We start from the raw sequence: 23,068 nt of genomic DNA, 5'->3' as shown, positions 1-23,068 counted from the left end.
GATCCCTGTCTTGTGACAGGGGTATGGTTGGGGTCACCCAAAAAGTTAATGTCAAGTGACTGAGGCCAGAAAATAACAACCTTTTACCACCCCCTTCTCTGTCACACATGGTGTCTGATGAAATTGGAGCAAAAGAAGCCACCTGAATCCCTCAGTCTGAAAGGGAAGCTGGCAGAACACGAGGAAATGCAAAAGTTTCAGATTTTCCTGGTAACGGGAGGCATAGCTATTATGTGTGGCAGATTAATTAGAGACTAAGTTATTGATGCTATAACTGGTACCCAGGTCAAATCAAATTTATTACAAGAAACAGACCTGACTTTACAAGTGACAGTAGATCTTTTTCAGGCTATTGAGAACTGCTTCCCAAGTGAAAGAACAGAATGGTATCTAACTGAGAGTGCATGAAGACCACCTACAAAAAGTAAACAAATGGGGGACCAGATTTGTTTTGCAATAAATGTGGAAGCAATTGTAACAATGCAAAGGCATCCGGCACATGAAGCATGGTGTCATACACTCTATAAAGTAGCCAGTTGGCACGAGTGCATTGCTCTGAGCCCAAACTGCAAAGAAATGGGAAAGCAAAACATAGCTGGAAGACAAAACTGTTATTGTGATGATGCAGAAACAGAGTTCTTAGTTGGGTAAAAGTGTTGAAAGGCAAAATACCTAAAGTAACAAAAATACAGCAAATAGAGTATTAATCTAAAATCACTTCCTACTACCAAACCCCTTCTATGTTCGTCTCCATATTCCTCCCATTACTGAGCTCTATAGATTAGGATTCTGATGTTTGTCTGGGCCCACTAAAAACTTATTTTATAAATGCTGTTAGAAATGCACATCAAATCATCTTTGCAAAATTCTACCCTACTATTAGATAGCAGAGATTGAAAGAGAACCTAATAACTGACTGTGACATTGAGCAGATCACTTACCTTCTCTTGGGCACAGTGCAATCTCAACGAAAGCGATGAAAATGTGGAGTAATTCCAGTGAAAAGGAGTTACGCTGAATCTTACTGACGTAACTGAGAACAGATGGTCTCTCTCAAATACCCCATCTATAAAATATTTACTACTTTTGTTGTGTGCCCTGGACCCAGATCTTCAAGCACCTAACTCCCATTGAAAATCACTTCATTTTTACAGTGCCAATCACACTGGGCATTGCCAGAAACAAATAATAAAACTTAAACATTGTTTCGTGGTTACGGTTGCTGTTTATTTGTGAAAGGGACAGAAAGTAAAGTTCTTTAGGAAAGTCTCATTGGTGTCAAGCTAATCCCCTTGACCTATATAAAAAGATATTTGTGATCATTTTCAGGAGATCACGCGATGTGTTTTTTTTTTTACTAAGTGCTAGATTCTGCCAGTGGGATTCCTTGCCAAGAAAGGCACTCCTCAGTTCCAGTAAGCATGAAAGAATCTAGTGATAAATCTCTGCTTGTTTTTATTTTCCAGGTTGAGGAAGCAATCGGAATGGCTTTCAAGTATAAAAAGAACTCCGCAGGTATGAAGCAGAATCTATTGAGATTTGTCTAATGAAAAGTTGCACCAGCTTTCAAATTATTACAGTCATTGCTTAACATTCCCACCAAATGATGTGCTAGGCATCCCACAGAGATGGAATGAGGCAAGTCTCTTTCCTAAAGACATAACAATAGACAACATAGAACACAAGCGACCGGAATGCAGCAGACAAAAAAGCGAGAGGTTAAATTGGCATTTACCATATGTTGATTCCATAATTCCACCTCTTCTGGCTCCTCCCAATAACCACATGCCCCTAATGAAGCCTTCTCCCCTAAAAACCAGTATCCTCCATCCCTTGTCATAGACTTGGCTTGGACTGAGTTTGAGACAGATACAGCGTAAAGGAACTGAACCAAACAATTCGGAGGCACACTCAGTAGTTCCAAGACACGGTTTCACTTAAGGCCGTGGCAAAACTCCCATTTACTTCAGTCTATACAATCATCGTGGGATTTGCAGGTGGCAGGGCTCTTACAGTCTCTCCTGCTCCAGAATAGCTCCATCCACTCCTGTTTTGAGGAGCCCTCTGGTCCAGGATGAGGTTTGTTGTGAGTAAAGGCCAGGGCTTTTATAAACTCTCCAGCCACCTCCACATAGTCCCAGGGCACCACAAAAATAAATCTACATCTTAAAGACTGGCTTCCAGGTTATAATGAGTTAGACTAGAACTTGCTTATATGCAGCCAATTTCAAGGAATTGCAAAGCACATTAAATAGTAAAGAGTTAGATTTTGATTAATCAATTCCACCCAGTGAGAACAAACTGAGCTAGCTTGTTGCAGAGTGTGCTAGTCTATGAGTCTCTGGTTATGAGTCTACGCATTTGGATTTGTTTTGCCCCACAGTTATTAGTTTGCATTTTCCCCATTTTACTTTCTGTCCATGTTGCTCCTGTTCTTAGATCCTGCCTTGCACTGAAGTATTTTTTGTCTTCACTGGTGTTTGTAACTCTTCCAAATTGAATGCCATCTGCAAATGTCATTAATGTGCTGTTTACTCCTTCCTTCAGATCACCAATGAAGAAGTTAAATTAGACCAGCCCTAACAGAGACCCTACCAGCATCTCACTAGACATTTCCCCAGAACAATACATTGTCAGTTATCACTACTCCTTGGGCTGATCTACACTGGCTGCGGTAGTCGATGGGAGATACACATTACATAACGTAGCTTGCATATCTCCCGTCAACGACTTATGTTGATGTACCGAGGCTTCTTCACAGTGCTGCATCGACGGGAGACGCCTTCCCATCAACGCTGCCTGCCGCCTTTTGGAGCAGTGGACTAATTGAATTGACCGGAGCACGCTCTTCCATCGACTGAGCGGGTCTACACAGACCCGCTCAATCGATGTTGCTGCATCGATGCCTGCCACTGTGGTAGTGTAGACACAGCCTTGTTTACAGCTTTTGGCCAGTTGGTAGCAATAATATCGACATCAATGGGAGTGTGATCAAACCCTACATTTATAGCTTTTATTTATACGTGTCTTCTCTCACTTCATGGCCACTTAAGCACAGAAGCAACAATTTCTAAGCAGGTCCATGTAGGAGATTAATTAACAACAAATGGAGAGACTGTGCCATTCATTTCTCTTTGATTGGTAGACAATCAAGTTGCATTTTTCTATGAAGATGAAGTCTGCAAGCACGGTGACTTTATCAAATCGCCACCTCCTCATCTTTTCACATCACAGGTACAGTAAACCCAAATTAGTCATCCTCCAGCAATCCCTTAACAAGCATCTTTTACCTCTGCTGTTCTGAGTTTTACTGAGAGGCCAACTGACTTTCCTTTCTGCAGAGTTGCTGGAAAAAGCGATGCTTCATCTTGTGCAAATCTAACAAAAGATGTTACACCCTGAAGTACCTTAAAGGCCAACAGATAAAGGGTTCCATTGCAGTTGAAAAGTATGTATCCAACATTCATCCCTTTTTCTTTGAAACCCCGTGCCAGCAGTCTGAAACGAGATCACAGATTGAACCTTTTGTTGCTGATTTAGGGCCCGATCCATAGCCCGTCCATGCAAGTCAGTAGAAAGGCTCAACAGGCTTTGGATGGGGTTCTGAGGGCTGGTCTACACTTAACCAGCGATTCGGCGGCAATCGACGGGAGTTACGCAAGCTACACAGACTAGCTTGCGTAATTCCCATCAACTGCTGTGCTTCCCTTCTGCGCGCCATCTGCACTGCACTGCGCCGACGGGAACCACTTGAGGAGGTGGATTAAGAGCGTCGATTTCTGTATCGATTGAGCAGGTCTTCACTGACCGCTCAATCAGTCCAGATAGGTCAATCTGATGGCGGCGACTTTGCCACCGTCAATGTAGGTGTACCCTGAGTGTTGTGTTATTTGACAGATTTAATGAGATTTATATATATATAAACCAAGCTACAACTGCGTCAAGGATCCAGGTACTATATCAACTGCACACACCGCTAAAACAAAGGCTTCTATTACCTACCGTAGTGGGTCTCTTTATCTCCTCTGAGAGCGACATCAAGTACTCCTATCGGCAAAGGGATTCTGCCACTCAGATGTTTAAGGGCACCTTTCTTCACAGTGGGACTTGACATGGGAGGTTCTGTTCAGCTTCAAGAGGGCTTTCAGACACTGGCCCGAGGCTGGTGCATTTCAGCTGGGTACATACCGTAAGCCTGATCCCCCAGTCCGTGCGCACTCCAGATACCCACAGAGTCAAGGAGGGCCTCGTTTTGTCCATTAGGCAGTGGCCTTTGGTGGGGGGCTCAGGGAGGGCTTATTTGAGGGATGACACCGGCTGCCCTGCCTCCTCCCACCCGCACTTCTTTGGGCAGGCTACAGGCAAGGTTGGGAGGTTTGTTGGGTGCTCTCTCAGGCCCTTGGCTGCATGTAGAAGAGCCAATCACACTCTAGCCCTGGGTATTTGCAATATATAAGAAATGCAGGATCAGGCCCAGAAACAATAAGGTTGATCCAATGCTTTTTGCAACTTGGGCCTGGTCCAAAGCCCACTGACATCTATGGGAGGCTTTACGTTGGCTTCAAAGTCCTCCTATTTTTTGTTGTGCTTCTTCAATTAAAATAAAGCAAACAGTGTAGCTCTCTTTAAGCGATTCTTTATGCCTGAAAACTTTCCAACTGGCTGAATCAACAGTGTCATTTTTCAATTATGTAACGACAGTCTAATTCCACGCGCAACGCTGGTTTTTTCCTTTTAAGAATAAAAAAATAGCTTTTTCCCCCCCCGTTGATGAAATTTTTTTGGCTTTTTTAATTTTCTGATTATTTTTTAAATAATCAGGTTCCAAAACACTGAAAGTTTTTCCGTTTTCAAAAACAAACATTTGGGGGCGTTTGCATGGAAAACCCAGAAAGATCTGTGTTTTATTTATTTATTTGATTTTATGTAAACTTTCTGTGGAAAGGCCTTTCCATTTCTCAACCAGTTCTATTATTAAGGTCTGTTGCGTTTAAAAAAATGCTCTGTTCGTTACAGTGCCTACCACAGCTTGGCTGGCCCTGAGGTACCTCTGTCGATTCAGTAATCTCAGAGGATGAGTTATTTTAAGCAATAGCACAGAAATTACATATCAAGCCCTTGATCCTCCTGGTTTTTATGACTGATCATTTCACAGTGTGCATCAATGTATATAATAAGCCTCAGATAAGTAAATGTTTCATATGCATGTCCAACAGGATTTCAAATATAGAGATTGGCGTAAGTGATTATGAGAAGATGACAGCAGTAAGGAAGATGTTCAAATGCCAGCCGGAGGAAGTGATATCCATCAACACAGAGGGCAGGGATTACTACCTCATTGGGAAGGACAGGTACTCATGGCGAGGGAAGGAGATGGCAGAGGGCATAGCCACCAAAACAAGTGGCTCTTGGGATCCATGGGGAGAGAAATTCTTGCCCCTGTTCCTGAGGAATCGACTGTAAGGGACAAGCCTGTGCTGGGGGAAAGAGAGCAGGATCATCCTCTAAACTCTAAATGATGTAGAGAAACAGAATCCTCCTTACAGCACCGATCTATTAGGAGATGGTTTGGCCAGTAGATCTGCATAACTTTTGGATCTGCTGGCCACACCCTAAAATTCCCTCAGGCCACCACTCAGTCCTGCACCACACTGGAGCAAAGTGATCTCCTTTAAGCAGTGCTCTACCACTGTAAGGGGGCTGCAGATTTTCCCTGGTAGGGACTTATTGTAGTCTATGGAAAGCCTCCCATTGATGGCAGTAGGTGTAGGTTTAGGCCATTAGGGAGAAACGGATGCATCATTTATTTTTTCTCGTGCATTATAATAATGAACTTTTCATTTCATGATTCCAACCCCCAGGGAACAAGTCGAAGACTGGATCACTTCCCTATCTTCAGCCTGGATGGAGGCAAAAGAAGATGGATGCTGTGCTCAGGTGACGTTAGAGTACCAAAAAAAAAAATCAGCAGTTACGTGCACAAAGCCTTTTTAAAGAGAGCAGCTTGTAATTTCACTAGTAACTTGTGAAGAGAGGGAAGCAATGCATTAGATACATTGTACTACCAATGTCAGTACAAACTAAAATTTCATACAGATAATGACTTGTTTATACTGCTCTATATACTATACTGCTCTATATACTACACACCGAAGTGTCAATACAATATTTATATTCCAATCATTTTATAATTACATGGTGAAAACGAGAGTCAGCAATTTTTCAGTAATCATGCGCTGTGACACTTTTGTATTTTTCTGTCTGATTTTGTAAGCAAGTTGTTTAAGTGAGGTGAAACTTGGGGTACACAAGACCAATCAGACTCCTGAAAGGAGTACAGTTGTCCGGAAAGGTTGAGAACCACTGCCCTATAACACCTGTTTCCTAATGAACAAGAGGTACCTTTATGGCAAAATCCATCCCTGTGCAAAGGCCCTGCATGATGCCCATTCACCACTTAAGACTCACTTAAGCTCTGCAGGAATCTCTTGTTCATTAGGAAACATGTACTGGTAGGAATAAAGTGTGCAGGACTTAAAGAATACATAGGCCTTGTGCAGGGGGGAAAATAGAGTGCTCATTCCCATTTCTTGAGCCTTGGGAATCAGATGTGCTTCTAAGAGCAGACTTTTGTCCATGGACCCAGCTGCCCGTTTGATCCTCATACTGCCTTCACTGAATTCCTAGAACCAGAATCCTGCAGCTCCGAGAAGCAAAGGTCGGTCCAGTTCTTCCCCACCATCCTTCAGTGAAACAGCTATGGCCACTCACAAAGAGAATCCAAGCGACTGCGATGAAATTGAAGTAAGGGGCCTTTGCTAATGAGCCTGCTGCTGGTGCGCCATGTGATACGTGATTTGTGTAATTGATCATTCCCATGCAAAGGAAGTTCTCCTGAGCTCAGGGACAGCAAGCACACAGGCCAGTGGAGCGAAGGGAACGGCTTGGTTTGAACTGGGATCGGGAGGCAGGGGTTGAGGCGAGAACGTGAGAGAACTCCTGGAAAAGGCTCACGCTCTCAGGTTTGTTTCCTGGCACATCTGCATTTAGGAAAGGCGAGGTTTGGGATGGTGACGGCCTTAGCTGGAATCCTCACTGGCCATTTCAACAAATAGGCCAAGGAGGAGGGACCTGGAAACTGAACTACCCCCTCATCCCTAAAGGAGGACCCTGCAACGCAGGGCTGGCACCTCTTCCCAAAGCCCAGTGAAGGATGCTTACACTGCTGCCCCCTGGGCAGGTCCCGTTTGGCGGTAAGGACTTAAAGTCTGAAATGATCATCGAAGGCACAAATGGGAGTTCGGTGTCCAGCTTCCTATGGGAGTTGGGCCCCCAACTGTCCTCTGTGCCTTTGCAAATTGCCCACTCAATATTTAAATAGAAAAAAAAAGTACTGCTGCTTTCCTGGTGTGACTGGAGATTTGTCTCTACAAAGTAAATGAATAGCACCCTGGAAAGCTGTGCTTAGTATAGTCACACAGTGCCACACAAGCAGAGGGCATAACAAAGGCTGTGCTCTGTTACCAACCAACAGAGCCACTAAAACACTTCCAATACTTCTACCCAGGTTGTCAATTTCTTTTCTTATGTCTGCAGGTGGATGATTCTGCAGAGGACAGTAAAAGGCCTCACTCAGATCCTGGCCCTTGTGGGATCACTGAACAGCAGCTTCCAAGTCTGGTGAGCATAGCTAGCAGTGCCCGTAAAGCCTCCTTAATGTGTACGTTTTGCAGGAATGCTCATGAACTTTATGTCATGCTTCGTCTATTCTGTGTATTATCTGCTAACTGTGACTCAGCCACCTCCTTAGCAAGTCTAACAGGCTTCCACTGTTAACCTTTTCTAACTGGCTCCTTCCCGTTCTCAGAGCATGACTCAGAATTCCTTCACAGAGGGGGCAAGTTGTCACAGCCCCATTGACTTCAGTGGGGACAACAGATGACATAAGCTGAGGATCGGCCCCGGCTAACATATTTGTAGACTGCACCCATGTTCTTCCGGAGTCATCTCTCTCGCATCTCTCAGGGAGAGCCTATGCACAAAAATTGCACTGGTTTCACTGAAATTGATCAAAACCTATTTAGTTAAGCCGGGTGCATGAATACACTTGAATCTGCACAAGCCTGGCTTGGAGTGGCTTCGTTCATAAGACAGGTTTAAAATCTGAGGGTTCAAACACACAGCTGCACCAGTTTAACTAAATCAGATGAAAACTACACCATTCATTAAACTGGTGCTCTTTTGTGTGTAGACCAGACCACTGTCTCGCCCTCTCCTCTTTTACCTACCAATCTTCTTTCTCAGGTTTGTGTTGCCGTTGAGCATGTCCATATTGCTGGATCCATATTGTGCAGCGGGGAGTGCAGAAACCCCTTTATGCTGTGGTTGCCCGTTCTGGGCTGACTGACTTTGAGAACTGGGGAAGGGGAGGGGTGGGTGCACATGGACTTCACATGATCTCTTCAGTGTGAATGGGGGGAGTATGGCAGGGAGCTCTGTTTTCTGTTTGAGAATATGTGGAAAATACAATGAATAGTCTTGCCCTACAGCTAACAAGAAATAGCACTGACTTGTTTTGTCTGATAAGGGGAGGTGGTAAATTTCCTAGTACAATACAGTCTGCTCCAGTTCATTCTTGCACACTCTGCTACATAGACAGCGGGCTCCTCGCTTGTACCTTGGTGTTTATTTCCTTTCTAGAGGTATGGCTCTACCTTTACTGGTATTAGACTGCATTGAATTGCTAGTGATTCACTATTCTAGGCCCCAATCATGCAAACTCTTGCACCGCTAAGGAATCCTGACTCTCACACATAGTCACATCGTCGTGAATGAGTCTGCTTGTGTAAGGCCTCATTCCCCTTGAGTGAGGGTTTGCAGAATCCAGTCCCTACTCTAGCCAAGTCATTCCACACTTTGAGCCATGCCCCCATATCTTTGTTCTCCCTCTGGTTGCCATGACAGTTAATTCCAAGTTGAATTTACATACTCCAAGTAATGAATATGTTAAAAATAAACTGCATCCTGACTCTCACTCCCCAGGGCTAACCCCTTGTGCTATACTACTCGTTAGGATTTATTATTTGTATCGCAGTAAGAGCTAACGGCCCCAGTCAGGATCAGGGCCCTACTGTGTTAGGCACTGCACACACACATAATGAAAAGGACTCTACTCCAAAGAGCTGATAGTCTTAGCAGAACTCTTGGTAGTGTTCCCCCTCCTGGCGGGCTAACTGGAACAATTCCCCACCGATCACCATTTGACCAGTTTCACATCCCATTTTATGCTATTTTCTACCTGCTTGGTACTTATCCCATTTCTTCCTAGTTTTATGATGTGACCCTATGCTCTGGATTCAACATGGTACTCAACTCACGCCTAACTTTAAGCATATGAATACTTTCACTGAAGTTAATGACACTACTCGAGTGCTTAAAGTTAGGCGTGTGCTTAAGCATCTGTCTGACTCAAGGCCCATATCAAATGCCTTTATGAAATCCAGCGCTGCTGTAATACATCCTCTGCCTTCCATTTTTGTCCTGGATCTGTGATAATGCCAAAGAAGACTATTCCATTTGTTTGGCAAGAAATGATTTAGATAAACACATGTTGCTGTGATTTAGGACTCAGTCCTGGAAGGTGAGGAGTAATGCTGGGCAGGAAATAGTTTTCCCATCTCAGGAAAGAAATTAAGCTTTCTAAAGAGATTCCCATCCCAAAAAAGTAAAATCTCTAATTATCATGAATCAATGAGCCTCAATAGATTCTGTTTTTAGATCAATCAGAATATTGCATTTTGAGTGTGATGTTTTAAAAAAATATATTTTAAACTATAATTAGCTTAAATGTTGAAACAACAAGCTGTTTTGAACCAAAAAAGTGGAATTTTTCACTTCCAAAATGTCAAAACACAACTAATGTTTTCACAACTCCTCCCTCCCCCCCAAAAAAATATTTGGAACTGAGAAATTGGTCAAAAATGAGCTAGCTCGCATAAACAGTTTCAGTTATGACAAGTCAGCGTTTGATGGAAAAAATGGTTAGTTGAAAAATTCCCAGCAAGCTCTTTGATGAGCACTCAACTTTCATTGAAGTCATCAGGAGGTGAGAGACTTCAGCATCTCACAGGAATCCTCAGCCCTACAGGAGCAAGCCCTTAGACACCTCGTACATTTAGGGCCTGACTGAAAGTCCACTGAAATCAGCAGAGCGCCTGTCTCCACTTCAGTGAAACTTGGATCAGGACCGTAGGGTCACATCTTTGCTCCCATTGGCTTCTTGGGGAATGTTCTTGGACCAGTGCTGACTCTAGGTTCTAATAATAAGCGCCACCCTTTGTATGGTAATCAATGAATACCCACAAGACACAAAAATCTATTTGTCATTCCTAATTTCTATTCAGTGCCAGTTTCCTCCTTTTCCCTATAAGAATGAGGGTACTTAGTTTGCTTTACCTTGAAAACAATAATCTATTCCGTGGCCCATTTAGTAGTTTTAAAATGTATTGCCATGGAAACAAAAGATGTAAGTAGAGAGATAAAGAAGGAATGCATCACAAACATGGCATGGAGAGGCGTACTGAGAAGATGCTAAATACTAATTGCCATACTCTGCAAGATAATCAAATCAATGACCATGAGGAAATGTTAAGATGCCTAATTGAGCTTGGAGAAGGGACTTGTTCCTCTATGACTTGTCAGATACTCATGATCTTTGTGAAGGACCATTCCATACTCGCTCTTGCTGAGAGCAAAGCAAATCTCCCAGCATACACTGGGCTCAATTTCTGCTCTCTGATCTTCAGGTGTTGTTCCCAGCCCACCAAGTTTTGCAAGTCAATAGCTCAAATTGCTCTCTAGTCATGGGAATGCCCGTAATTCACTCTTTATTCAGGCAGTCTCCCAGTGCTTTTAATAGATGTGATAAAAAATTAATAATGTCTCCTTTTCATTGAAAAACGTTGACATTTTTCAGCCAATTCTAGATTTCAGTTACAGTGTTTGTTTAAGTGAGGACTTCAGGACTCAGCCTGGAGCAAAGAACCCTGCTAAAGATCCTCAAAGATATTTAGACACCTAGCCCCCATTGTTTAAGGGATTTAGGCACCTGAATAACTGAGGATTTGCGTCCCTGTGTGCACCAGTGACAACATCCACACAGGGTCATGTGTAAGATTTTGATTATTGGACCTGATTTTTTAAACACAGCAGCTGTTTTTGCATATGCAGTCATTTGTAAGGGCAGTCAATGGCAGATACTAACATTGCATCCACAAAATCAGATATTAAGATATCTACAGTAAATGATATTCATGCTCACAGCTTTGCACCTGCAGCCGACTGAGTGTAGAATGGAGCACAAAGACAGAAGCCTGGTTTAGAAGTCAGATGTGTGCTGTTATTATTTCTGCTTTTGAGGAGCAAGTTTTCCCACAACCCTTCCCTTTGGATTTTTCCAAGTAAATGGAAAGAAGATACATTGAATTCTCTAGATCTGATCCAATTAAATGTGGAAACATTTTTTAAAACAGAACAACAATTTCGAAAAGACCAGCAAAAATCAGGTGCTGTTGGACTCAGACAAGAACACCAAAGAACAGGAGGAGGAATATTATGCTTCTCCAAGCAGTATTCGAGCACAGGTAAGCCACATCAAATAGGTTTCTGTGTTGATCCAGCTCCAAGAGGATATTCAGTGGTCCAAACCCAGTGGTAGCAAGGTTGCTAGAGAAACTGACTCCCAAATCATTGGCTAGCAAGAAGTTAAGATGGGAGAGAAAAACAATGTCATGCACATTGGTTTTGGGAGGAATGCATCTAAGTTTTGATTAGCTGGGTATTTTGGTTAACTGAGGTTTGGCTGGGCTGCATTAGCCACAAACAAACTAAATACAGAAGCTGAGGGGACTCCTTTGTGGGTGAAAAGAGAGAATATTTATCTCCCATTTTGTTTTTTGTTTCTAACAGCTGGAAAGTGAGCAATCTAAGCCTGATCCCCCGGTTCAACTACACAACCCAGTGGAGGATGAGGATCATCTCAGCAACAGGTTGTATGAAGCAATGAATTCTCTGTAAGTAACACTTTCTTTTAGTATTTAAAAATCAGTGCACCATAATGATGTGGGCAGAGATGCATTCCTGATGTCTAAAAGATGAAATCTGCAGAACGCAGCCTGTTTGGGAGTGGCCTTTTTTGGGCCCTGAGGGTTGCTTAGAGTGAAATTCAAGATCACTTCACAAATTCATACATTCTGACAGGCTTAAATAGAATAAAACATGGCACTGTAAGAAATTGACTGATGCTTTTTCTGGGATAAATTATGTAACATCCGCATCCACGTACATTCAGAGACACCCCAGCCAAACACTCACTAGAGTAGGCAGTGTTGTGTAATGGTTAAGAGAGAACTGTTTTCTGATCTATCACCTCTCTGTACCTCACTTTTCCTACCTATAAAATGGGTCTAATACTACTTACTTCATAGATGTGCTCTGTGGCTTGATGTTTGCAATATGCATCGATATTGTCACATGAAAGACATTACAGAAGAACAGAGAATTAATCCCTGGTCACATAGACACTTCACAGCTGTCACTATGCACCAGAGGGTGGCCACTAAGAACTTCAGTGACAACCGCATAGAATTCAGATCCTCCAGTTCCAAAATATTAGGCCCTTAATTCTTAAGTTATAGGATAATTTCCATTGGCCATTAGCCGTTCATACTTGTGACATGGATGACAATTCTGATTCTATCCAATGGAAGACAGTAGTACGTACCCATGCACGCACACACACGCACACCAGTTCATTCCAATATTATTTAATTGCACGTATATATGTAGAACTGGGAATAGAACTCAGGACCTTGCACTCCAAGAAATCACAAGCCTATCCCATTTGAGTTAAAGGGTATCTCCAATAGCTGCTGGTATTAATTACACCGCTTTTCAGGCCTCCAGCCACTAGCAGGCACAACCAATAATAAGATAAGCATTTGATCAGTTCTGATCCATTCTATCCAGTAGAAGTCAATGATGCATTCTCACACAAGCCAGTACATTCCAGTGCCAACAATCTATGCTCTCTTTCCTTGTTAGGCTCTGTTGGTTAGAATGTTTTCATTTTCAATAAATATTCTGTCAGCATTGAAAGTGTTTTGGTTTTTGTGGGCCATTTTTAGAAGACCAGTTTGTTTGATTTGGCTACAATTTTGGCCATTGGATTCGCTCCAAGAACTTGGCACAACTTCAAACACAGCAAGAGTAACCGTGACTTGACATGCCAGCCTGTGCATTTTTATTAGCATTCTTATTCATTAGGTTGCCTGAAGAGAAACTCCAGCCCACACACAGAAGTGATGAATTCCTGACCCCTCCCAGAAGCCAAGAAAACAGCATACATTTAAGAAACTGTGAGGCAGATGGAAACCAACAACTCACTCAAAGCCGTATCCACAAACAGCTAACCCAGGAGAGAAAGTCAAAGGCATTGTCGCTGTCAGTGGTTCAGTTATCTATAATAATCAAGTAAGGATGTTTTGTGTGGAAATATGGACTAGAATTGTCTTTAAAAGTCAACACATTAGATTCGGATCTTTGCGATAAGAGCTATTATGGACTTAAATTGCTGGATAGCATCATTCCTCCTTGTTCTAATCAATCTCATAGAAACCAGAAATGGATGAATGTAAGAGTTGTCCACTTTGAATTTGCAATGGCCAGGTCTTAAAAACAAAGCACACCACATAACACCTTTAAGAAGAGTTGTCCTTGCTCTCTAAGGTCTGCTTTGGGCTAAGCCAGGGAATTAAGGCCTGATTGTGTTGGAAGAGTTTACTGGTGGTGTATTTATTTTTTAATATGCACAGTTAGACGTTTTCTATCTATTTCCTTGTCTCTTGCAAGACAGTGAGGTGTATGATTTCTAGCCCAAAACAGCAGTGAGGGCCTTATAAGGTGTTTAGACACCTAAGACCTATTGAAATCAGTGGGAGTTGGGTATCTAAATGCCTTCCAGGATCAGGGCCAGAATGGTCTGCCTATTAAATCCCCTATTATACTTATCTCATCCAAGAAGCAAGGCGGTACTGTCTTAGTAATAAATAACTGACCCACCTTCCCCATCATCTAGACCTTGGGCAAGCTTCTATATGGTGAGATCTGATGGGGTGGAGTAATTTCCAAGAGAAATACTGGGAAACCCAGTACCTGCAATATTTTACAGTAGGCCGGATAATGCCTTGAAAGACAGACTGTAGGCAATGGTCATGAACTTCCATGATGGTAAGGGGGTAAGGCACAGATTAGATGACTTGACTGATGTTTTCCATCTCTACTTCCTATGATTAGTGAGCAATCGATCATCTGATCATCTGCAATGTTCTCTCTTCCAGTAAAGTCACAGACAACAGCCAACTGCAAGAGGTGGATATTTTCATCCCTCGTGCTGATGTCACCAATAACCTAATGCTTACTGAAGCAGCAGGACAAATATGGTAGGGCCTTTAAGTTTTATGATGGTGGGTACTTGTCCAGGCATAAATACCTGTAAAGCACTATATAAGAGCTAGGTATTTATTGTGTTTCAGGCAGGGTGTAGTAACAATTGGGAAAGCATTAGCCTAAAGACTGTTCTTCTAATATCAGCATGAATGGCATAATTGCCAGTTGTCCATGATGCATATGGTAAATTGACTTGTTTTTATGGGACTCACAGTGGGGCAGGGGCAGAGAAGGGCTACTAGGATGATCAGAGGAATGGAAAACCTACCTTATGAGACTCAAGGAGCTTGGCTTGTTTAGCCTAACTAAAAGAAGGCTGTGAGAAAATAGGATTACCCTCTGTGAATACACCAGGGAAATAAATATCAGGGAGGGAGAAGAGTTATTTAAATTAAGTACCAATGTTGACAAAAGGTCAAGTGGATCTAAACTGGCCATCAACAAGTTTAGGATTGAAAATTAGATGCAGGTTTCTAACCATCAGAGGATTGACGTTCTGAAACAGCCTTCCAATGTGAGCAGTGAGCGCAAAAAAAACCCTAACTTGTTTCAAGACTGAGCTTGATAAATTTGTGGAGGAGATGGTACAATGATGAAATTGCCTACAATGGCATGTGGCCCATCTGCAACTGCTAGTAGCAAAAATCCCCAATGACCAGAGATGGGGCAGGCTCTGAGTTACTACAGACCTCTGGGGAAAAAATTCTCTGGCTGGTGGGTCTTGCCAACATGGTCGGGGTTCAACTGATTGCCATACTTGGGGTTAGGAAGGAATTTCCCCCAGGTCAGACCCTGGAGGGTTTTCACCTTCCTCTGCAGCATGGGGCACAAATCACTTGCTGGTTTAAACTAGAGAAAATGGTGGATTCTCCGTAACTGGAAGTCTTTAAAGCATGATTCGAGGACTTCAGTAACTCAGGGGTCTGTTACAGGAGTGGGTGGGTGAGGTTTTCTGGCCTGTAACGTGCAGGAGGTCAGACTAGATTGTTACAATGGTCCCTTCTGTCTTTAAAGTCTGAGTCCATATGGCCAGGGGGAGTGTGTCTTGTTAAATAACAGTAAGTAGGGCTTTTTAACCAAAAATCTCTCAGCATTTTGTACAAGATATCATCCCCGTATTACGGATGGGGAAGCAGAAACCCAGGAAAATTAAGTGGCTCGCACAAGGTGTACGAGTTGGACCCCCATCTACTCTCGCTTTCGTGCCACGTGAAGGGGGGAAAAAAAAACAATTTTGTGGGAAGATGTGATAATCTTTTGGGAGGGGGGAAGTGTGCTTTGATGCTTGAAAGCACCAAAAAGATTATGGGCTAGTATTTGGAGCAAGGAAGCAGGAGGCAGGACTCTTGGATTCTACTCCCAGGTGCATCAGTGATTCGCTCCGTGTCTTAAAGCAAATCACTTCACCTCTCTGCACCGCAGGTTAATATTACTGTGCACAGATGAGTAAAGCTATCTCACATGGCTGTCGTGTGGTTTAAAGGAGTGTCAGAGCTTGTCTACACTTACCTCGGCGATTCGGCAGCAGTCGACCGGTGTTACACAAACTACACAAAAAACGTGCATAACTCCCGTCGACTTCTGTGCGTCTGTTCTGCGCGCCGTCTTCACTGCACTGCGCTGACGGGAACTGCTTTCCTGTCGACGCAGCACTACGCCACTTGAGAAGGTGGTCTTAATACGTCGATTTCTGGATCGACTGAGCGGGTCTTCACTGACCGCTCAGTCGATCCAGAGAAGTCGATCTGACGGCGGGGAATTTGCTGCCGTCAGTGAAGATATAGCCTCAGCAGAGCACTTGGAGAGCGTCAGGTTAAATGCAGACAGTAGGTGCCCAGTGCTATTGGGTTGTTTAAGTCGGGCTGACCTGAGTGGGAGTCCCAGCACAGAACTGCTGGCAGCCAGCTGTTTGCTAAAGATTTTTAGCACTGGGAATAGTCCATCCAGCAGACATTTTCACTACTGGACGTTGGAGGGTAGCAGTTCTTCCAGAAGCTTTGTGCTGTAGGTAGGCAGTGTGGAAGTCAGTCCGCTCCCTAGATCTTCAGTTTCAATGAAGTAGGAATGGGGAAAAGAGGGAGGGGAGGTTCAGTGTCTAATCCTTGGCCCCCTGCTGTGCCACCTCTTGCTCTTTCACTGCTGCTCAGCGGTGATACTGGCTCTTGCGGCTGCTTTGATGCACCACACTTATCAGCTGCTGGAGGAAATCGCTTTTTCAGCCCTATCACCGAGAGCAGGAAACACCACAAAAGAATCAGAGATGGGGCCCAGCTGCAAAATTTTGGATCTGAAGCTAAACATCCAGGGCCACCCAGGAGGGACTTCACATCGAAAGGATTTGGCTGGTTTCAGCTGGCAACTGTTTTGGAACAGAGCATCAGATTGAGGGGTCAGCAGGCTCTCAGACTATTAGTCCTCCAAGAGAATCAGCAGAGACTAGCAGCAAAGGGAGGCCAGGTGAAGGATTCGTAGGGAGTCTGCTCGAATTTCCACCAGGGTGTTTGGAAACAGGTGTTTGATGCAGCCCTTCACAAGGAACAGCCACAAAGCTTTGATCCTGCGGCTCTGAGGTTTAGTTCAGGCTTGGCTGCAAAGATGACCCGGAAAGAGCCACTCAGGCAAATGAAGGTCCAAGTTTTCTGCAGGAGAGGCAGTGTAATTACATCAGCAGAGCACTTGTTCTGCTGCTGTTCAGAGCCAAACGGGGTGAGCCCCTCCCTTCCTGGTAACTTCCCCAACCCAGACCTGTTAGATTACTTGTAATGCTGCATTAATCAGATCCCCTTTGGGGGTACGTGTTGGAATGGATGAAACCGTTTGGTTAAAACCAAGAATCAGACCAAAAAGCAATTGTCCCTTTTTGTCTGTATGCTGCTTCCCTTTTAACACGGGGCCCTGTGGCATGGTTGGTGGGAAACAGTTCTGTCATTTGTATTTTCACAGTGGGTTCAAACAATCCCCTTCATGCTCTTTGTCTCTTCTTCAACCTCCCCAGTGTCTCTCACTGGAAGGGTCCCCACCCTTTAGGCTGCATATTTCACCACGGGGATCACATCGTGGCTGTGAATGACCTGCACATACGGAACATCGATGAGCTTTCTTTTTTTATCAGCAGGTCCATGCAAAAGAAGGTAAGCCCTATAGGGGATTGGTCAGGTAAATGAGACATCGCTTTGGGACTCGGATTATGATCTCACAAGGGCTTAACGCAGCCCATCCTCTCTGCCGATCCAAGTCCCAGAGTAAGTCTCAGGAACTCACTCTGTCCTGAGGAACTATGGAGAGAGGCTGAGGCCAGCCGTGTTCCCTCATAGCTCTTGGTTCCTAGCAGTTTCTCAGTGGATATTGATGACCATCATATGACTGGGGTATTAGCCTGGGTTAGGGTTCCAAAGGTTGGGACTATGGCCAGGAACAGACTCAGATGCATGACACATCAGGGCTGGCAAGAAATCATTACCCCCTTCCTAACGGCAGGGAGTTAACCCTTTCTTGGCCCCCACTCCATCATATAAATGTACATAGCTGTATAGTTAAGGATGCAGAACAGTTTAACTTATGATCCTGTGTTTACACTTGCTGATAACATCCCGTAAGTCACCTTTGGGACTGATGTTTTCTGTGTATTCTGTCCCAAACGGGAAATTTCTTTGGGGGGAAAAAAATCTGAGCAAACTCCTTTTTGCCATTTTTGAGATCTGTCAGGGTTCATAAAGGTATTTATACTCACCCTCTAACCCGATGACTGTCAAGCAGATAGTGCAAAACCACCCAACTTTGGAACTTGAGTGCCGAGGGCTACTACATGCCAAACGTCTATTGAACATTTTTTTAATTGGTTGGATGCTAATGAAGTTATAAGCAACAGAAAAATCACTTCCACCCAAGGGCTTCAGGCAGGGACAGAGGTTGCTGCGGTGGCAGTTTGCACAAAAGGTGGTTGCTAATACAACAAAACCCAACCAACGCTGACTTTGCTCCAGGCATAGGAGGTAATCATTAACATCAGCACCAAAATCCCACTCTGTACTGCTTTGTGAGAACACCCGAGACGCCACAGAATGGGAGGTGCGAACTATCCACACTGTAATTCCAACTGAGGGCCTAATCCTGAGAGGTGCTGAGTGGCTATAATGCTCATGCAATCAATTGATGCTACAGGTGCGCAGCATCAGACTGTTAGCTTCTCGGGGCAAGAAAATATCTGGTTACGGTACACGTAGGAGGTTGCTTACCTTAAAGTGTTCAATTCATATGATGTTTTACTCACGCACAGACTGTTGGTAACAGAACCTGACTTGCCTTCTCTAACCTGTTCGTAACCTGACATAACTCCTGTTCAACACTCATCACCTTCTGTCATAGGGCTGGAAGTTTGAGTAGGCCCTCCCAGGACACAGCCCTGGTGTATTTTCAGTCACATTTCTCTCAGTTGGGCTGCTATCTTGGCACTCATGATCCCCCGTAGGGACACCTTTATGTTTGTGTCTGCTGAGGTCCCCCGATGCTTGAGCAATAGAAAGCCCATCTCAGCTACCGAGAGAAAATACAAATACACTGTTAATAGATGTGGGTATTTAGCTGCGGGGGGGAGGCTGATGGCAGCAGTGATGTTTTATTAGATGTGGATTTACTGGGCTATAAAAAGGTGACCCTTGTGTGTGTGTGTTTTTTTTAAAAGGTGAAACTTACTGTCCGTCGGATCCCAGACTCAGACATTTTCCACATTAAAGGATGCTCATGTACCTAGGTAAGTGCCACCATGTTAATGGGAGCTAGTAACGCCAACGGGGCTGTTCCTTTCTGCCCTAGCAGTCGTGTAATTCACTGTGTTCAAAGCGATGCCCATTTATTCTACAGCAGGCCAGGCTTGAGTTCATGTTCATGAGAAAAATCATCTCTTTTTATTAATCATGTTCGTTGTATAGTCCCTGCCCCACAGTGCTTAAACAGACAAGCAGACAAAGGGTAGGGGAAAGGGATATAACATGTGACAAAGAAACAGTGCTTGTATATTCTGTACCACACAATCCTTCCAAACGGTCTTCACCATTCACAGCGATCACTTTTGCGCAGTTGTACAAAGAGTAAGAACTGACTATTTGGATGTGATTTGAGATTTTAAGTCCCAGTCAAATATTTTGGGCAGGTAACTGTTAACGGTGAAATCAGACAGACTATCTGTAGCAAACCTGAAACTCAAATCCTGGTATATAAACCTGTGTACTGCAGGCTCCCTGGGTAACCTGAACTTACCTTTGTTTGCCCATTAAACTCTTTAATCAGTTACGAGCATGGAAGTGGGGTGGGGGGGGACTTGCTTTTGGAACAGAGCCTGCTGTAAGAAGGCAGACTGCCAGTTTAGTGGAGCGCAACTTAAGAACTGTGGCAATGGAGAGATGCCTTGGAAATACAATGCTCTGTGGATGGTTTTTAAGGTGTGGCTTGACAAAGCCCTGGCTGGGATGGTTTAGTTGGGGTTGGTCCTGCTTTGAGCAGGGGGGTGGACTAGATGACCTCCTGAGGTCCCTAATCTTCTATGATTCTATGGAGTGTTTTGATGTTACAGTCACAAAAAGATATCAGGTGGTCCCAGACAGTAGACTGGGTTGGGAGATGGGACCCTGATCTATCCATATTGGACTTCAATAGGAGCTGCACCAGGCCCTAGCTGAATAGGAGGGTGGGAGACAGAAGTCTGGCCTACATTGGAAGAGTCACTGCTCAGAGCAGGAAAAAGAAAAACTGATCAAGAAAGCAGTGAGGATTCCTGTGAGTAGCAATGCAGTCAGCGTAAGGAGATGTGAACATGCGGATCCCGTGGGAATAGAGTTTTTAACCTGAAGGCTTTCCTAGGTTACCAAGCTATTGAAGAGAGACAGACTTTTCATTACTACATCACAAGAGTCATCATCACAGTTGCCTCACATTGGCACCCGAGTTAGCAGTGAGGGCAGAGGAGTTAAGGATGAATGGCAGTGGAGCATGAATTAAGCATGGTCAGGATTCAAGCTGGGGGAAACTGGAGCTGCTACACTTCTGTAGCTAAGCAGGGGCATTCAGTTCCAAAGATTGTCCATCTGGTGCCCTCACAAAGTCTTAAATTCACTTCAGAGGACATATTTGCATGTTGTCAGTGACATCGCAGCTCTAGCGGAGTTTCCAAAGCAGGGATTATCCTGTTTCCCCAGCAAAGGATATCTTACATTCATATCCCTGGCGACGTACAGCTGCAGTAATGGAGATATGAGTTTGTGTAACTTTAGCTCTTTTGCCAGAAGCTGGGAATGGGCGACAGGATGGCTCACTTGATGATGACCTGTTCTGTTCATCCCCTCTGAATCACCTGGCATTGGCTACTGTTGGAAAATAGGATACTGGGCTAGGTGGACCATTGATCTGACACAGTGTGGCCATTCTTAGGTTCTTAAATATGTCCGCTTTGCAGTAGTCTCCATGCAAATGTATATCTTTTCTTGATATGGAAACTTCTGCAGGGCTGCCCTCTAGTCCAGTGTGTCCTAAATGCCAAGCTTGTCCTCTGCTGCAGGGACTTCTCCTGCATACTGAAACAAGGGAGAGCATGTTCTGCTGTACTGTACACTCATTCAACAAACGAGAGGGTTATAACAAAGCCGGGGAACACCTGGCTTGCCATACCCTACCTGAGAGCAGGTCAAATTATTATGCCAACTGCACCGTCGTATAGGGACAAATTCACCATTGGAATTAGCAGCTGCCACCAGCATCAGATTTGTCTAAGCTTCAGCTACTGTGTCTGGATTCCAGTGGAACAGGATGGGCCTAATTTACCACTGGTGAAAGAAGCAGCTACAACTCTGATATGAGTTGGTCTGGTTGCCCCCTGCCTACTCCATCAGTGAGTTTACCCCCAGGTGCAGCGTGTGCACTTTGAAATTCTATGTGAAATTCTCCCCCATAAAATTTTGCTCGGCTCAAGATGGCAACAGTATCAATGAAGCACAAAAATAATGATGTTTATACAATTATACAATTGGCTTGACTTGTTCTCATGTCAGTTTCTGAATGTTTTCAAGCCCCCCCTCTCCCCGCCGCTTTGTAGATAAGTGGATCATTATTTAATATTCCTCTTGCAGCTGCACTCAGAGGCCCCATTGTGTTGTGCTGTATATTAAACACATGGGAAGAGATGAGTCCTATCAACAGCGACGCTGAACGTAGATGGAAAAGGGACAACATCTGCCTGAAGAACTTCCATCCAGAGCTGCCGTGGAGCCGCTTCTCTTTAAATTGTCTTTTTTGAGCAACAAGCCAGTTCCTTGGTATGACTGGTTACTGCTTCTTCATGGCTAAGATGGCTTCGGCTGTGATCGCTTTCTTTCAAACTGGGACTGGTGTCTTTTCTGGTTTTGCAGACAAATCAATCAGCCTTTAGGACAGTCTTCCAGCCTTGAAAATGGCCACACACCACTGAATTGCAGGACAAAGAACTAAGGGCACTAGCTTCCTTGTCCTGAAGAGGGAGGAACACAGCAGGTGGAAATGGCATTAAAAGTAATTTCCTGCCACTTCTGGAGCAAACATTCGAGACAGGGAGGCAGTAACAGGTATATGATCCATCTACAGTTGTCGCTGGAAAAACCACTGCCGTGAAGTCTGCATACATCTGTTGAAGCAGAAAATGAACCATGCATTCTGCATCTCTCTGTTAAGACTCTCACTATTATGGCAACAGTGTTGTTCCCATGACAAAATGAAGTTTGGCACAGGATGGTCATTTGGATTTCAGAAAATTTGGGATTTATTTCCATACTTTTGCAAGTGAGAACCCAGGTGCCACCAAGTGATTAGCAGATGCTGCTTGCTTTTATATGAGATTGTACATAGTATAGGTGAGCACAGTGAATGTTACATTTCATTTTTTATGCAGATTGGATTCTATCTATAAAATACGCAGGTGAGATCCATGTGATAACTCAGAGACGCAAGTGCAAAGTGCTACAGGGATGTGATGCAACTTAACACAGTCCAATAACTGCATCACCCGCCCAAAATTCATCCCACTCTGACATTCCAAACGCTACCGGGGCTTCAAACATTCCCCCTTTAAACAAACAAACAAAAATTCACTTGCCACAGAGGTATTGCTTCCCCCCCCCAATCTGTAATTTTAGAATGACACCTGCTCAAATCCCTGGATGGGCAATATGCAGCCCTGGTCCAATAAGAGCTCTTCTAGACCTACAAGCATCATGGTTTAAATACTCGTATCTCATAGCCTTTCTGGGATAGAAACCATAGCTTTATTCTAATGGGAGATACCCCGACTCCCACTATGACCCAAGACTCCCTTCTAGCTATGGGAGGCCCAAAGGTAATGCCTTGAGACTTGTGCTATTCTTAGGCCTGGCGGTGTTAATTTTAGATCTCTTTTAGGTATTTTACCTTTAACTGTAAGTTCTCTGAGCTGTGCACGGCTGAACCATGGTCCTTCTTGCGGGCCTCTCTTTTTATCTAAGAAGTGTTATATAAAATAATATATTGCATGAATGGTGCCCTGGTGGCCGTTATGATCTGCTGT

The 23,068-nt window shown here is 44.0% G+C and overlaps 1 protein-coding gene across 1 annotated transcript; it reads left to right on the top strand.

The window, feature by feature from the left end:
• The first annotated feature begins 1,484 nt into the window (after positions 1 to 1,484).
• On the top strand, positions 1,485 to 23,003 carry PLEKHS1 (pleckstrin homology domain containing S1). Its single transcript, XM_067537092.1, has 14 exons — positions 1,485 to 1,515; positions 3,146 to 3,234; positions 3,342 to 3,448; positions 5,217 to 5,351; positions 5,862 to 5,937; positions 6,688 to 6,804; positions 7,597 to 7,680; positions 11,532 to 11,642; positions 11,968 to 12,071; positions 13,324 to 13,530; positions 14,397 to 14,498; positions 17,501 to 17,636; positions 19,187 to 19,255; positions 21,624 to 23,003. Exons 1-13 carry the CDS (start codon positions 1,485 to 1,487, stop codon positions 19,253 to 19,255), a joined length of 1,368 nt encoding a protein of 455 aa, XP_067393193.1. The 3' UTR covers positions 21,624 to 23,003.
• Positions 23,004 to 23,068: the final 65 nt, after the last annotated feature.

This window comes from Emydura macquarii, unplaced genomic scaffold (assembly GCF_026122565.2).
Source record: "Emydura macquarii macquarii isolate MOO-44397 ecotype Brisbane River unplaced genomic scaffold, CSIRO-AGI_Emac_v2 contig_3692, whole genome shotgun sequence".
Taxonomy (NCBI): Eukaryota; Metazoa; Chordata; order Testudines; family Chelidae; genus Emydura; species Emydura macquarii.
Note: the sequence above shows the minus strand (reverse complement) of the source record. Positions and strands in the feature narration are given on the sequence as shown.